General features: G+C 41.2%; 1 protein-coding gene across 2 annotated transcripts in view; it reads left to right on the plus strand.

The window, feature by feature from the left end:
• The window catches only part of RPN2 (ribophorin II), a 63,479-nt gene that overhangs the window by 15,668 nt on the left and 34,421 nt on the right, over positions 1-13,390 (plus strand). For both annotated transcript variants that reach the window (XM_006144105.2, XM_006144106.2), the window contains exons 5-8: positions 6,330-6,405; positions 7,642-7,776; positions 10,537-10,713; positions 12,642-12,760. In XM_006144105.2, coding sequence (XP_006144167.1) covers positions 6,330-6,405; positions 7,642-7,776; positions 10,537-10,713; positions 12,642-12,760 — 507 coding nt within the window. The remainder of the gene's footprint in view (positions 1-6,329; positions 6,406-7,641; positions 7,777-10,536; positions 10,714-12,641; positions 12,761-13,390) is intronic.

A 13,390-nucleotide genomic window follows, 5' to 3' on the forward strand; every position in this document is an offset into this window, starting at 1 on the left:
CGACGGAATCGCTTCCCTGTTTGTGATACAGGGAAACTTGTAACGGATTTCAATTGTTGTTTTGCATAAGGTGGCACTTGAGCAAGACTCTGACAATGACATCATGACATGAGAGGGGGGTCTGAGAAAGCATTCCACATGGAATTATGAGTAGAGATCTAAATATGTGGTCTGAAATGAAAGGACCCAAAGGACTGAGTTCTGGGCAGAGTGTGTATCAAACATCAACCCAGGGAAAAGGTTTAGCCCCAGAGTTGCTGATCACCAATCAGTATGTAAGGGTGACAGAGGGAGAATGTTCTCTTACTGTGAGCCCACCCTTAACAAAACTTCAAGTTCAAGGACAATTTGGTTGTTAGCAAAAAAAACAAAACTAAAGTGGGAAACAATCTAATTATTCTGGGGGGAGAGCTGGTGGCACTAACCTCTTGTTACACAACCAACAGGGCTTTAGGTACTCCAGACTCTTTTCCCAGGGTTGCAGTTAAATGGGGGACACAGAATCAACAACAAAATACTGGTTTTTGTTGTTTTAAGACATGATCTCACTATGTTGCAATCCTCTTGCCTCAGCCTCCTAAGTAGCTGGGACTACAAATGTGTACCATGATGCCTGGTTTTAAAAATACTGTTGGGCCATCCGATGGTACGGTGGTTAAAAAAGCTAGATCCCACATGGTGACACTTGGTTCAAGTCTCAGACCCAGTGGCTTGATAAATAGGCTGTGTGCATGAGCATACATGCCCCAAGAGAATGGCCATATATTGTTTTAAGTGAGTTTCAATGTTAAAAAACTACACATAATTTTGGTCTCTGTTTATAATTCCTTGTGTGGAATACTTCCTCAGTCACCATTATCTTATGTCATTGTCAGTCTTACTCAAATGCCACCTTGTACAAAAAAAGTCATCCCATTTCTCTTCAAGCAAAAAGGGAAATTTTTCAGGACCAGCAGGTGGCATAGTGGCTAAGGTGCTGGACACTTCCACATGGCTGACCACGGTTCGAGTCCTGGGCCTGGTGGCTTGGCTTCTTGGTTTCCCTCTCTCTTCCTATCTCTCTCTGTGTCTTTCTCTGCTCAAATTAAGAATAAATGAATGAATAAATAAAAAATTAAATAAAAAAGTAATTATTAAAATTAAAAAAAGGGGGAAATTTTTCTTAAAACCCCAAAACAGGAAGAAGTAGTTCAGGGGAAGCAAATCCTCTTTGGAGTCATACAGACAGATGTGAACACTACTTCTACTCCTTGTTATGTGTCTCTGGACAGGTTACTACTCTCTCTGAGCTAATCTTTGTGTAAAATGAGACTAATTATCTTTACACTATAAAGCAAATGTCAGGATTAGATGAAATAATGATTGTGACAAGCCTAGCGCAGTGCCTGGTTTTTTGTGTGTTTTTTTTCTTTTTTTTTTTGAGAGGTTTTCGCTATAGGGCGCGTGCGCTCACCAGACAGACAGACAGAAAGTGAGAAATCACCCCCCACGGGGGATGGCCATGCTGTAATCCCTCTGCCTCCCTTCTCCTCGCTGGATCTTGGGCACACACGCACACGCGCCCGGCGTGAGTTTTAAGCCACCAGGTCCGGGACTTGAACCACAGTCAGCTACGTGGGAGTCCAGCGACATAGCCATTATGCTAACTGCTGGTCCCTATAGTGCCTGGTTTTTAGTGGGCATGCAGGATATGGAGTTCCTACTCAGAAGCATTTCCTTCTTCTTCTTCTTTTTTTTTTTTTGGAGAGGTTTTTGCTATAGGGCACGTGCGCTCACCAGAGAGACAGAGAGAACAGAAAGCAAGAAATCATCCCCCGGGGGGATGGCCATGCCACAATCCCTTCTCCTCCTTTTTCCTCTCAGGATCTTGCGCATGCATGCGCACGCGCCTGGTGCTTGTTTAAGCCACCAGGTCCAGGACTTGAACCGCGGTTGGCTACATGGAGTCCAGCGACATAGCCATTACACTAACTGCTGGTCCCAGCATTTCCTTCTTAAGTCCCTTTAAAAAAAAAATGTCTATCTTGCTACAGGGTGTAGGCATTCTCCAGGGAAAGGACAGAGAAAGAGAAAGCACTCCATGATGGGACATAGTCACGCTGCGATCCTTTCTCCATCTTTCCATCCCATCAGAACTTTAGGCATGCTTGCACATGTATCCAGCATGTCCTTCAAACTGCCATTGATCTGAATCATGGTCAGACACGTGGGATCTAGCTCCCAATGCAGAGCGCTGTGCTATGAGGCCAGCCCTAGGTCCTTTTCTTAAGGAGCTGGTTACTTCCTTGATTGTATTGTTATTTCTATATTAGATCGAACACTTCTGTTTTCAGTGCTTATAGAACCTGGCACATAGAATATACCCAAAAGAGAGTTAATAAAGGTTAAAACTGAGGGCTGGCAGGTGGCGTGGTGGTTAAGAGCACTGGACTCCTACATGGACGAACACAGTTCGAATCCTGGACCTGGCAGCTTACTTTATTTTTCTCACTCTCTCTCTGTCCATCTCTGGTCAAATTAAAATAATAAAGTTAAATAAAAGAATTCTTTTTTAAAAAAGTTAAAACTACTTTTATGTTTTTCGTGGCTTGTAGAAAGCTCATGGGTAGAGAGAATACATGCTTTGGATCAGATAGAACTGTGCTCAAATCCACACACTTCTTACTACCTCTATGACTGCGAGCAGGCAGTTTAACCCCCTTAAACATGTGTTTCTACATGTAAGCTTAGTGAATGCTGCTGTCTCATAGGGTTATTGTGAAGATCGGACTGGTAGGGTATCCCACATGTACTATATTTATTATTACTACTATTTAAAGAAATCTGATATAAATTAGGATGCTTTTAAGTGGGCTTTCTATATATTTTTAAAATTTCATTTTATTAATCATCATTATTATTATTTTAATTTGTCCATAGAGAAACAGAGACAGAGAGAGAGGGAAAGTGAGAAAGCAAGCCACCAGGTCTGGGACTTGAACCATGATCGGCTATGTGGGAGTCTAGTGCACTTAACCACCACACCACCTGCTGGCTCCAAGGCTTTCTATATTTAAATGGACTTTAGGGTATATATGTTTGTAAACTTGTCTTGAATGAGGAAAGAAAATGTAGGTTTGATGAACCATCTGAAAAGATGTCATTAATTAATTGAAATCATCTGCCATATATTAGCAAGTCAGGATCTGTTTTCTTACTATTTGAATGTATTGCTCCCAAGAGAAAGAAACTGCTGGCTGGGGAATAAGGAATTAAAGCTGGTGACAAAATATTCTAAAACTAAGTAGATTCATTTTATTTTTAAACTTCTGAGGTTCTTACAGCATGACATCCACTCTTTGCAAAGAAAGAGAAAAGAACATTATCTTAATCAAGAAATTCTTTCTGGGCAATCGTGTCAGCCTTTCCTGAGCTCAGCATTTGTCATGGGAAGATGTGAGATTTTTATCTCGTTTGGAAATTCGGATTTCATTTTCTCAAGTGCATTACAACAATAGACATCCCATAGGAGTCATTGACTACTCTGGGGCCTCTCTCTCTGTGAATTGTGACTGCTCTGTTTTCCAACTTGTCATCTTAATGGAATTAGTTTTCCGCGGAGGGAATCTGAATCATTATGTTTGCCACATACGCAGGTGGATTCTCGCTCCACATCCCTTGACGTATTGACTTGACAAGTGGTGGTTTTACCCAGTGGCCCAGTCAGCACTAAGGAATTAGGGAGCCATTCCAGGGTTGAGGAGCAGTTTGTTTAACCACCTGAGAGCCTCAGTTTTCACTATTTCATCCAGAAAAAAAACATTTATATTTTTCCAAATTATCTTGATTAAGAGAACAAATCTAATTTTTAAAAATCTTACATATACACACCTATCATATTCCACCTTATAAAAGCTTATCTTTCTGAAATACACTCATAAATGAATACAAATGTATGCACAAGCCATAAGAAGAATGAAGTACTGATACGTGGTATGACATGGATGAACTTTGAAAACATTATGCTAAGTGAAGGAAGCCAGTCACAAAGGACCACATGTTATACAATTCCAGTTATATGAAATGTCCAGAAGTGGTAAGTTTAGAGACAGAACTTAGATTGGCGGTTGCCAGGGGCAGGGGCCAGACAGAATAAAGAGAAACTGCTTAGAGAATCACAGGTTTCATTTTGAAGACATGGAAATATTTTGAAACTAGATAGAAGCAGTGGTTGCACAACATTATGAGTGTGGTAAATGCCACTGATTTGTTCACTTTAAAACAGTTAACTTTCAGGGCCAGTCGGTAGCATGGTAATTAAGGTGCTGTTCTCACACATGTCCAACCGCAGTTCGAGTCCTGGACCTAGAAGCTTGAAAATTACTCTGGGCATGTGTATATGTGTGTCCAAAATTCCCAGAGGAGAATGGAGAAGGGACTGTGGCATGGCCATACCTCCTAGAGGGTGATTTCTCACTTTTCTGCTCACTGTCTCTCTCTGGTGAGCACACATGCCCTATGGGAAAAACATTAAAAGAATTATGTATATGAGTAAGGGTTGTCCTTTACAGCATTGTATGATCTAGTAAAATGAATGTTTAGCAATTAAAGGTTAAGTGATGCCATGTCTAGGCAATGCAATACTGTGTCATTGTTAATGAGAATGAAGTATGTTTATATATACCTACCTATATGGAAAGATGTATGCATATATTACTAAGTTAGGAATAAGTTGGAAAGGGGCCAGCAGGTGGCATAGAGGTTAGGCACTAGACTCCCATGTGGTCAACCATGGTTCGAGTCCTGGACCCAGAGGCTTGAAATTCACACCAGGTGCATGTGCATGTGTGCTCAAAATCCCTAGGTTTTACAGGAATTTTAACTTCTTCCTTTTTTTTTTTTTTTTGAGAGGTTTTTTTTTTTGCTATAGGGCACGTGTGCTTGCCAGACAGACAGAGACAGACAGAGAGACAGAAAGCGAGAAATCACCCCCCAGGGGGGATGGCCATGCTGCAATCCCTTCTCCTCCATTCTCCTCTCTGAATCTTGGGCACACACGCACACGCACCTGGCGTGAGTTTCAAGCCACCAGGTCCGGGACGTGAACCATGGTCGACTATGTGGGAGTCCAGCAAACTAGCCATTATGCTAACTGCTGGTCCCCAGGAATCTTAACTTCTTTAGTAATGTATTTTAATTTTTGATCAACATGTGCTTTTTAAAAAAGGATTACTTTATTTTATCTATTATTATTATTATTTTAATCTGACCAGAGAAAGAAGGAAAGTGAGAGAGCAATCTGCCAGGTCTAGGACTCAAACTCACAGTCAGGCACGTGGGAGTCCAGCTCCCCAATCACCATGCTACCTGCCGGCCCACAATATGTACTTTTATAACCAAAATAAATGTTAGGAAAAGAAAAAAAAAATGAATCAACTCTGGTTTTGGAAAAAAGTCTTCTGTTCCATTTCTCTTATTTAATACTTGAAGGATGAGTGACTTTCAGGTCTCCCAGCACACCATTGTTTACCAAATGTGTCCTTTTCATATTTTGTTACACTGATTTCAGAAAACTTGCTCCAGATTCCACCCTACCAACTACAACTATAGAAGCTAAAATATTTCTCTGGTCTTAGAGTAAGAAAAATGGAAAATTAACAAGCAGCCAACTTCTGCCTGGCATAGTGCCTCGTACAACATAGAGATGCCAAATGCACCTTGGTTGGATCTTCTTCTCCCTAAGAGCGTATTTCTTCTCAGTGTAATTATCTTAGTTTCAGTGTGCTATATGTCATGCCATTAGGAACAAAACCAGGGGAACCAGCAGTTACCGTAATGGCTATGTCGCTGGACTCCCACGTAGTCAACTGTGGTTCGCGTCCCAGACCCGGTGGCTTAGAACTCACTCTGGGCACGTGTGCATGCGTGTCCAAGATCCCGAGAGGAGAATGGAGGAGAAGGAATTGCGGCGTGACCTATCCCCCCTGGGGGGTGATTCCTCCCTTTCTGTCTCTATGTCTCTGTCTGTCTGGCGAGCGCATGTGCCCTATAGTGAAAACCTCTCCAAAAAAAAGGAACAAAACCAGACCTCTGGGGGGCAGGAGAGGTGAGCCTGTATTTCCTCTCTACCCACAGTTCTTACTGCTAGTTTTGCTGCCTGGGTTTCCTTCTCAAGTTGTGATGATCTGCCTTTGTCACATCATTTCCAGGTATATTATAAATAAACTGAGACCTGCTTGTACTTCTGAAGAACAAGAGCAGAATATTTTTGAAGGTGTTCAGCTGTGGGAAGGGGTAAATAGATGAAAGAAAATTTGCCATTCTTTGAGGTTCTACTCTTTACATTCCAGAACAGTCCAAGCTCTGCAGACAGCATCCCATCTGTCCCAGCAGGCTGACCTGAGGAGCATCGTGGAGGAGATTGAGGTATGGATCTCTTCAGCCAAACTCTCAGCTTCTATCTTTGATACCTTTTAGAATCTTCTTGCAGATAAACATGTATGATTCATTATAACCAGATAGATTTCTTCTCATATTCATGGCATGCTTAGGCTCTTCGCATTAGGGAATATTAGGGAATATTGTTAGATGAATATAGTTTCACTGTCAGGTGACAAACAGCTTTTCCATTGCTTTTATAGATAAAATTTAATAGTCCACAGGTCTTAGAGCCTAGCAAACTTGAAATTCAAATACTATTTCCTTCTCTGCATTGCTTTTTTTTTTTGAAGAGACAGAGAGATAGAAAGCGAGAAATCACCCCCCAGGGGGGATGGCCATGCCACAATCCCTTCTCCACTCTCCTCTCGGGATCTTGGGCACGCATGCACACACGCCCGATGTGAGTTTAAGCCACTGGGTCTGGGACTCAAACCGTGGTCTAGTACGTGGGAGTCCAGCAACATAGCCATTACGCTAACTGCTGGTCCCGGGATTGCTTTTTGATCTTAAGCTTTTCAGTGTTTCTGAGCCTCTTTCCTTACACAGTGGTTGTAGGAACGAGTGAGGATCTAAAGTTCCTAGTACATATAGTACATATAGGTGCTCAAAAGTGCTCACTGTGGTTTTTATTATTACTCTGTCCTTTGCCTAGGCCACTCTGCTCCTCAGGGATCACTCTCAAGGACTGCATGGCCAGCGGTGACAGGCAGTCCTGATATTGTCAGGATGCTTCATAGGCACTTGAGCTGCCTACTCATGCTGCCCAGGAGAGCAGTCTGTCTCTGTCTTTTAGAGCATTGACTAGTAAGAAGAAATATTGTGCTGTGTAGGTTGTGTCCAGGTGGATGGCCATGGAATCCGTCCGTGTCATGGTTCTTCCTGGGTGCCGTGCAGCCTGGCCCACTGGCCATCCTCCCTGAGCAGCTGGTGCCTTAGATTCATGACTCCTGGGCTTGGGTCTGAGTATAGAAGCCAGGGAAGGAGCACTTCCGAAGCTGCAGTGGACACTGCTCTCTTCCATGACTCTCTGGTATGCTTTAAGGTATACTCCCTGCCTAACCTCCTCTTTTAAGAAAATATTAAGTGGCTGAGGTGATCTTCAGATTTAGAGTGAGATTTCTTAACACCGTGTCTGCTTTGGAGTAACAGATGCACCCCAAGCGAGTGCATCTCATTCCTGTTAGCACTTGCCTTCCGACATGTTTCTGTTTTGTGTGACAGGACCTTGTTGCCCGCCTGGATGAACTGGGGGGAGTGTATCTGCAGTTTGAAGAAGGACTAGAAACAACAGCACTGTTTGTGGCTGCCACCTACAAACTCATGGACCATGTGGGGACTGAACCATCCATTAAGGAGGTGCGTCTTGAACAGTTCTCAGGCATAAAACTCAAAGGGCTTGTCACCTTCACCTGCCAAGGATAGCTTCAGGAAGGGATATTCCGACAACCACTCAATATCTTGGGTTAGACATTAAGAATGAGAAATAGGAAGCTGTAATGCCTGTAATGTACTGTTGTCAATAGGGACAGACGTGTAATCAAACTGTCACATTCACTCCAAACGGGGAACATACATGTCAAGGGGTGATGGCAAGAAGGCCAAGTGCATTAATTACTCTTAGTGCATCTCCCTTTCCATCTGTTTGTCTCCTAAGTACTTTCCACTTTAGCGGCCCTTGTAAATCCTTTCTCTAAGAAGTGTCATGTACTTCAAAATTGCCTGTTCTGTTCCCTCTTCCCTCATCCTCAGCAGTGGCTAAGCCTTAGCTAATCTTTGCTGATTGACACAGAGAGACATGTGTGTCTACCAGACACCTGCCAAGAGTTAATTCTTCCTTTTTATTTTTTCAAGAGGAGCTTGTTACCTTGAAAGAACCTTTAGTTGAAATGTGTGTAGAAGTCTTTCTGAGAAGGACCTACTTTGTACCCTCATCTGTAAGGTTTCCAATCCTTGATCTAAAGTAAAGTACTTAAAATATGAACTGCTATTATTTAAATTTTAGGAGAGATCTGAATTCGAAGTTAGAACGTTCATTTCTTTTTATGCACTGTGAGTTTTATGCCAGGTTTCTGTAGGCAAACAGCAAATAATTATCTGTCTTGGATAATTTGAATTCATATTTTATTCAGAGTGTATGATCTAGTAATTTATTCATCTATTTGAATTATTATTATTATTTTTTTTTTGGAGAGGTTTTTTTTAAAAGTGGAACCCAAAAAGCATTATTAAAATTCTAGAAGTTATTTGCTTAGGAAGAAACATTTTCCACTTTCATCAGTTTTGTTTTTCAAAATCTACCATCTAACAAAAGAGCTCCCATGTTCCTGAGTGCATGCGCTAGCCAGAAAGACAGAGAGAGAGAGACAGAAAGTGAGAAATCACCCCCGCCCCGGGAGTGGGGGGGATGGCCACGCCACAATCTCTTCTCCATTCTCCTCAGTATCATGGGCGCACACACACAAACATGTGCTCAGCATGAGTTCAAGCCACCAGGTCTGGCCCTTGAACCGCGGTCAGCTACACGGGAGTCCAGCGACATAGCCATCACGCTAACTGCTGGTCCCCAACTATTTGAATTCTTATTATGCCTTTTCCTTCATCCAAAGTGTAGGAGATGTAGAAATATACATTCCCTTTTAGTTTCTGTTGTGAGTGAAAGTGTAGGAATGTGAGGTCTTAGGCTCCGAATGATTTATGGATTCTCCCATACACAGCAAGGTAGAAGAATGGTGATGTTCTACATGTATAACTTAAATCTTCCTGTGCTTTATTTCCAGGCTTCTACTAAACAGATATTTGGCTAGAGTAATTTTGCTCTCACTGATTTTGACAATAATTCTGGTGGAAAGTCACCCATTTTAACATGTCAACAACTTAGTGATGGAAAAATGTAATTGGTATAATTAAAGAAAATTATTTCATGTTGACTGTGAATAACACTGTCAGGAACATGGGAGCTCTTTTGTTAGATGGTAGATTTTGAAAAACAAAACTGATGAAAGTGGAAAATGTTTCTTCCTAATCAAATAACTTCTAGAATTTTAATAATGCTTTTTTGGTTCTACTTTAAAAAAAAAAAGCCTTTTATTTTCTCCTCTAAGCAGCCCATTAGTTCTTAATGGAGAGTTATTTTCGTTTTTTTCTAATGTACATTTGGCTATAAAGTTTGGTCTCATAAATACAAACTTAGCCCCAATTTACTATTTAGAAACAGATTGGGCCAGAAGGCTATTTAGCCGGTAGAATGATAGGAATCATGAAAGAACAGATTTTCTTGTGGAAAGGCTTTGGATGTTCATAGATATACATTAGCATTTTGGTTTTGCTTTTTTTTTTTTTCCTCCTTTCCTGTTATAACTTGTAGAAGTTACTTAACCTCCCTTATTCTCAATTTTCTCATTTGGAAAACATTGATAATACCATTCTTTCAGAGTTTTTGTCAAGATTTGAGTTAGTGCACATGAAACACCTATTACAGGGCCAGGGACACATAGGCATTTAACAGATGGTTTTTGTTCCATGTAATTTATTTTATTTTGGAGAGGTTTTTGCTGTAGGGTGTATATGCTCGCCAGAAAGAGAGAAAGAGAAAGTAAGAAATCACCCCCCCCATGGGGGATGGTCATGCTGTAATCCCTTTGCCTCCATTCTCCTCTCAAGATCTTCAGCACGCATGCACACGTGCATAGTGTGAGTTAAAGCCACTGGGTCTGGGACTCAAACCGTAGTAGACTACATGAGAGTCCAGCGACATAGCCATTACTCCAACTGCTGGCCCCAGTTCCATGTATTTTACAGTGTACTTTCATGTCTCAGTTGTCTGGAAGTATCTTACATTTGTATCATAAGCATTCATTTAATAGTTGACAAATACATGTATGAATTTCAACTTATAGTGGAAGATAGAAATAAAAGAACTAACCAAATTCAAGTTTTAGTATAAATGTAGAATATTTGCTCCTCTCTCTCTACCACTTGGGATTACTGGCTATAAAGTCTTCCATGTGAACACCTGAAACAAATGAAGACTGACTTAGATCAGTCGTGGAGGATGGGGTATCTCTTCTACCTTCCTGCCGGAGGAAGAGCCACAGCTGCATTTCATTTTTCTTTCAGGATCAAGTCATCCAGCTAATGAATGCGATCTTCAGTAAGAAGAACTTTGAGTCACTCTCAGAAGCCTTCAGTGTGGCCTCTGCTGCCGCTGCCCTTTCCCAGAATCGCTACCACGTGCCAGTAGTAGTTGTGTCCGAGGGCATGCCTTCTGACACTCAGGAACAAGCTGTCCTACGGGTATGACTTCTGTGCCTCAGACATGCCACTCCGATTGCTACTTGCAGCACATAGCATTTAGAAATCTAAAAACTGGTGTGCAGCCTGTTGTACTCCCTACCAGGGTATAACCCACCAAGTGTAGGACAAGGCTTATTTTTCTTAGCCTGGAAATGAGGGTGTGACCATTGGGTTAGCTAGTCACAGACCCTTCAAATCTGTCAGAACACTTTATTTTCCCTAGAGGATTTTTAATTTTTTAATTTTTAAAATTAATTTATTTGTTTTAATTTTACCAGAGAGAGAGGGAGGGAGAGAAGCAAGAAAGCGAGCTACTAAGTCTGGGACTCAAACCGTGGTCAGCCATGTGGGATTTTCCAGCACCTTTACCACCATGTCACCTGGTCTCTCCCCTAGAGGATTTTAAGCAGTTACAGGCTTCCAGTGAATCAGGACATTATATTTCTGGGCCCTAACTCCAGATGTATAGAGATGTCTTGCTTGTGAAATGCATTTCCAAGTACCAAAATTTTAGTTTTTTAAAGAATTATTTTTTATTTAACTTTATTGATTCATTTATTTATGTATTTATTTTAATTTGACCAGAGAGTGACAGAGCGAGGGGGAGGTGAGAAAGGCAGTCACAGGTCCAAGACTCGAACCATGGTCGGCCATGTGGGAGTCTAGCGCCCTTAACCACCGTGCCACCTGCCAGCCCCCATATTTTTAATTTTTGATAAAGGGTGCATACACCCACCAGAGAGAGTCAGAGAGAGAGAGAAGGAAAGTGAGAAAATATCCCACTGTGGAAGACAGTCATGCTGCCGTCCCTTTTCCATTTCTCCTTTTGGGATTTTGGGCGCACTCACATTGGCATGTTTTTCAAGCTGATAGGCCAGGACTTAAAGACAGTTGTTTTATTGGGTTGTTGGAAGTCATGATGCATTTTTGCATAGAAAAAAATATGTCGTGACTTTTCCGACAATCCAGTATTTCCAAGTAATTCTGGTGTTTGTAGTTGTTAAAATAATACCAGATCTCTCTCTGGTCCTGAGAGTATGACACATAAGAAATTAACATAGCTAAATATTGAGGTTGCCCATCTGTCCCTTAAGTTCTTCTTCCTTGGTGGCCCCTGCAGATATCCTCCTGAAGGACCACTCTGTGCTTCAAAATTGCCTGTCTCTTTCCTATATGCAACTCATACACCCTCAACAAAGACTGGGTTGAGAAATAACCTAATTAACATAATTTACCATGAGGGTATGTTAAGAGAACAAAGTAGAAAAAGTATTGGCTTTGAAGCTAGGTAGATAGGGTTTGAGTCCTGCCTCAACCACTTAACTGGCTATGTGGCCTTCGATTGTCCTTTAATGTCTCATGGCCTCAGCTTCTTCATCTGTAAAATAGAAATTATGCTGTCTTGTATGATTGATGGGAGAGTATATGGAATAGACCCATCCTAGTATTTGACATATAGTAACCTACCAGCAAATGAGAGTTATTAATATTGTCCATACTTCTTCAGTTTTCCCATTGCCAACACTTTCCTCAAGTGTTTTTCTAGACGATAATTTCTTACAGACACCATAGAAAGAACTGACAGAACAGAGGATCAGAAAGAAGGAAACATAACTGTTTACTTTGGGAACATTCATTTTCTTTCTTTAGGCTCTAATTTTGTTACCTGAAAACAGATAATTGGAGGAGATAATCTTTAGGACTTTCCCTGGCCCTCAAATTCTATCGTCTGTCCCATTCCTAGTCTAATTTTATGTTGCCTGTATTTGATCTCTGATAGGCAACAGACCAAAACTCAGTGAAGATTTCTCAAAATGAGGCTTTTGTTCTGCAGACATTGTCCCCTATAGATAAAACACCCCAGAAACAAAATTCCATACTTCTTCAACTTTTATTGCTACAGATAATTTTGTTTTATTTGTTTCTAGTTGCAAGTCACCAATGTTCTGTCCCAGCCTCTGACTCAGGCCACTGTTAAACTAGAACATGCTAAATCTGTTGCTTCCAGAGCCACTGTCCTCCAGAAGACATCTTTCACCCCTGTAGGGTAAGTCCTGAACGTACTTTGCTGGTTGTTAGCCCGTATGCTTTGGAAAGTTAGCCTGCTGCTAATGTAACAGATTAATAGGGATATTACTAAGATCATAAATCCAAATTTACCTAAATTTCAGTTAGGTAAAATTAGATGTACTGGTATCAAAACCCTATAGTTGACTATAAGGAAATGATTTTTAAAGCTAAAAGAATTTCAGTTTTACTGTTTCCTTCCCTGTATTTATAGTTGACTTTATCTGGTAATTATAAATTAAGTAGCTGTTGTAAATTTTAATTTGGGGCCAGGCATGGTGGTTAAGGACAGCCAGATCTCACATGGCTGACTGCACAGTTCCAGCCCTGGACCCAGCAAGAACACACTGGGTGTTGGGGCCAGCAGGTGGCATGGTGGTTAAGGGTGCTGGACTCCCACATGGTTGACTACAGCTCAAGTCCTGGTCCTGGTGGCTTGCTTTCTCACTTTCTCTCTCTCTCACTCTGTTCCTCTCTGGTCAAATTTAAATGAATAAATAAAATTAAATAAAGTAATCCTAAAATAAACCTAATTTGTTAAAAAGAAAAACACACTAGGTACATGTGCATGCCTGCCGAAAATCGCAACAGGAGAATGGAGAAGGAATGG

This window comes from Tupaia chinensis, unplaced genomic scaffold (genome assembly GCF_000334495.1).
Source record: "Tupaia chinensis unplaced genomic scaffold, TupChi_1.0 Scaffold000115_1, whole genome shotgun sequence".
NCBI classification, from domain to species: domain Eukaryota; kingdom Metazoa; phylum Chordata; class Mammalia; order Scandentia; family Tupaiidae; genus Tupaia; species Tupaia belangeri.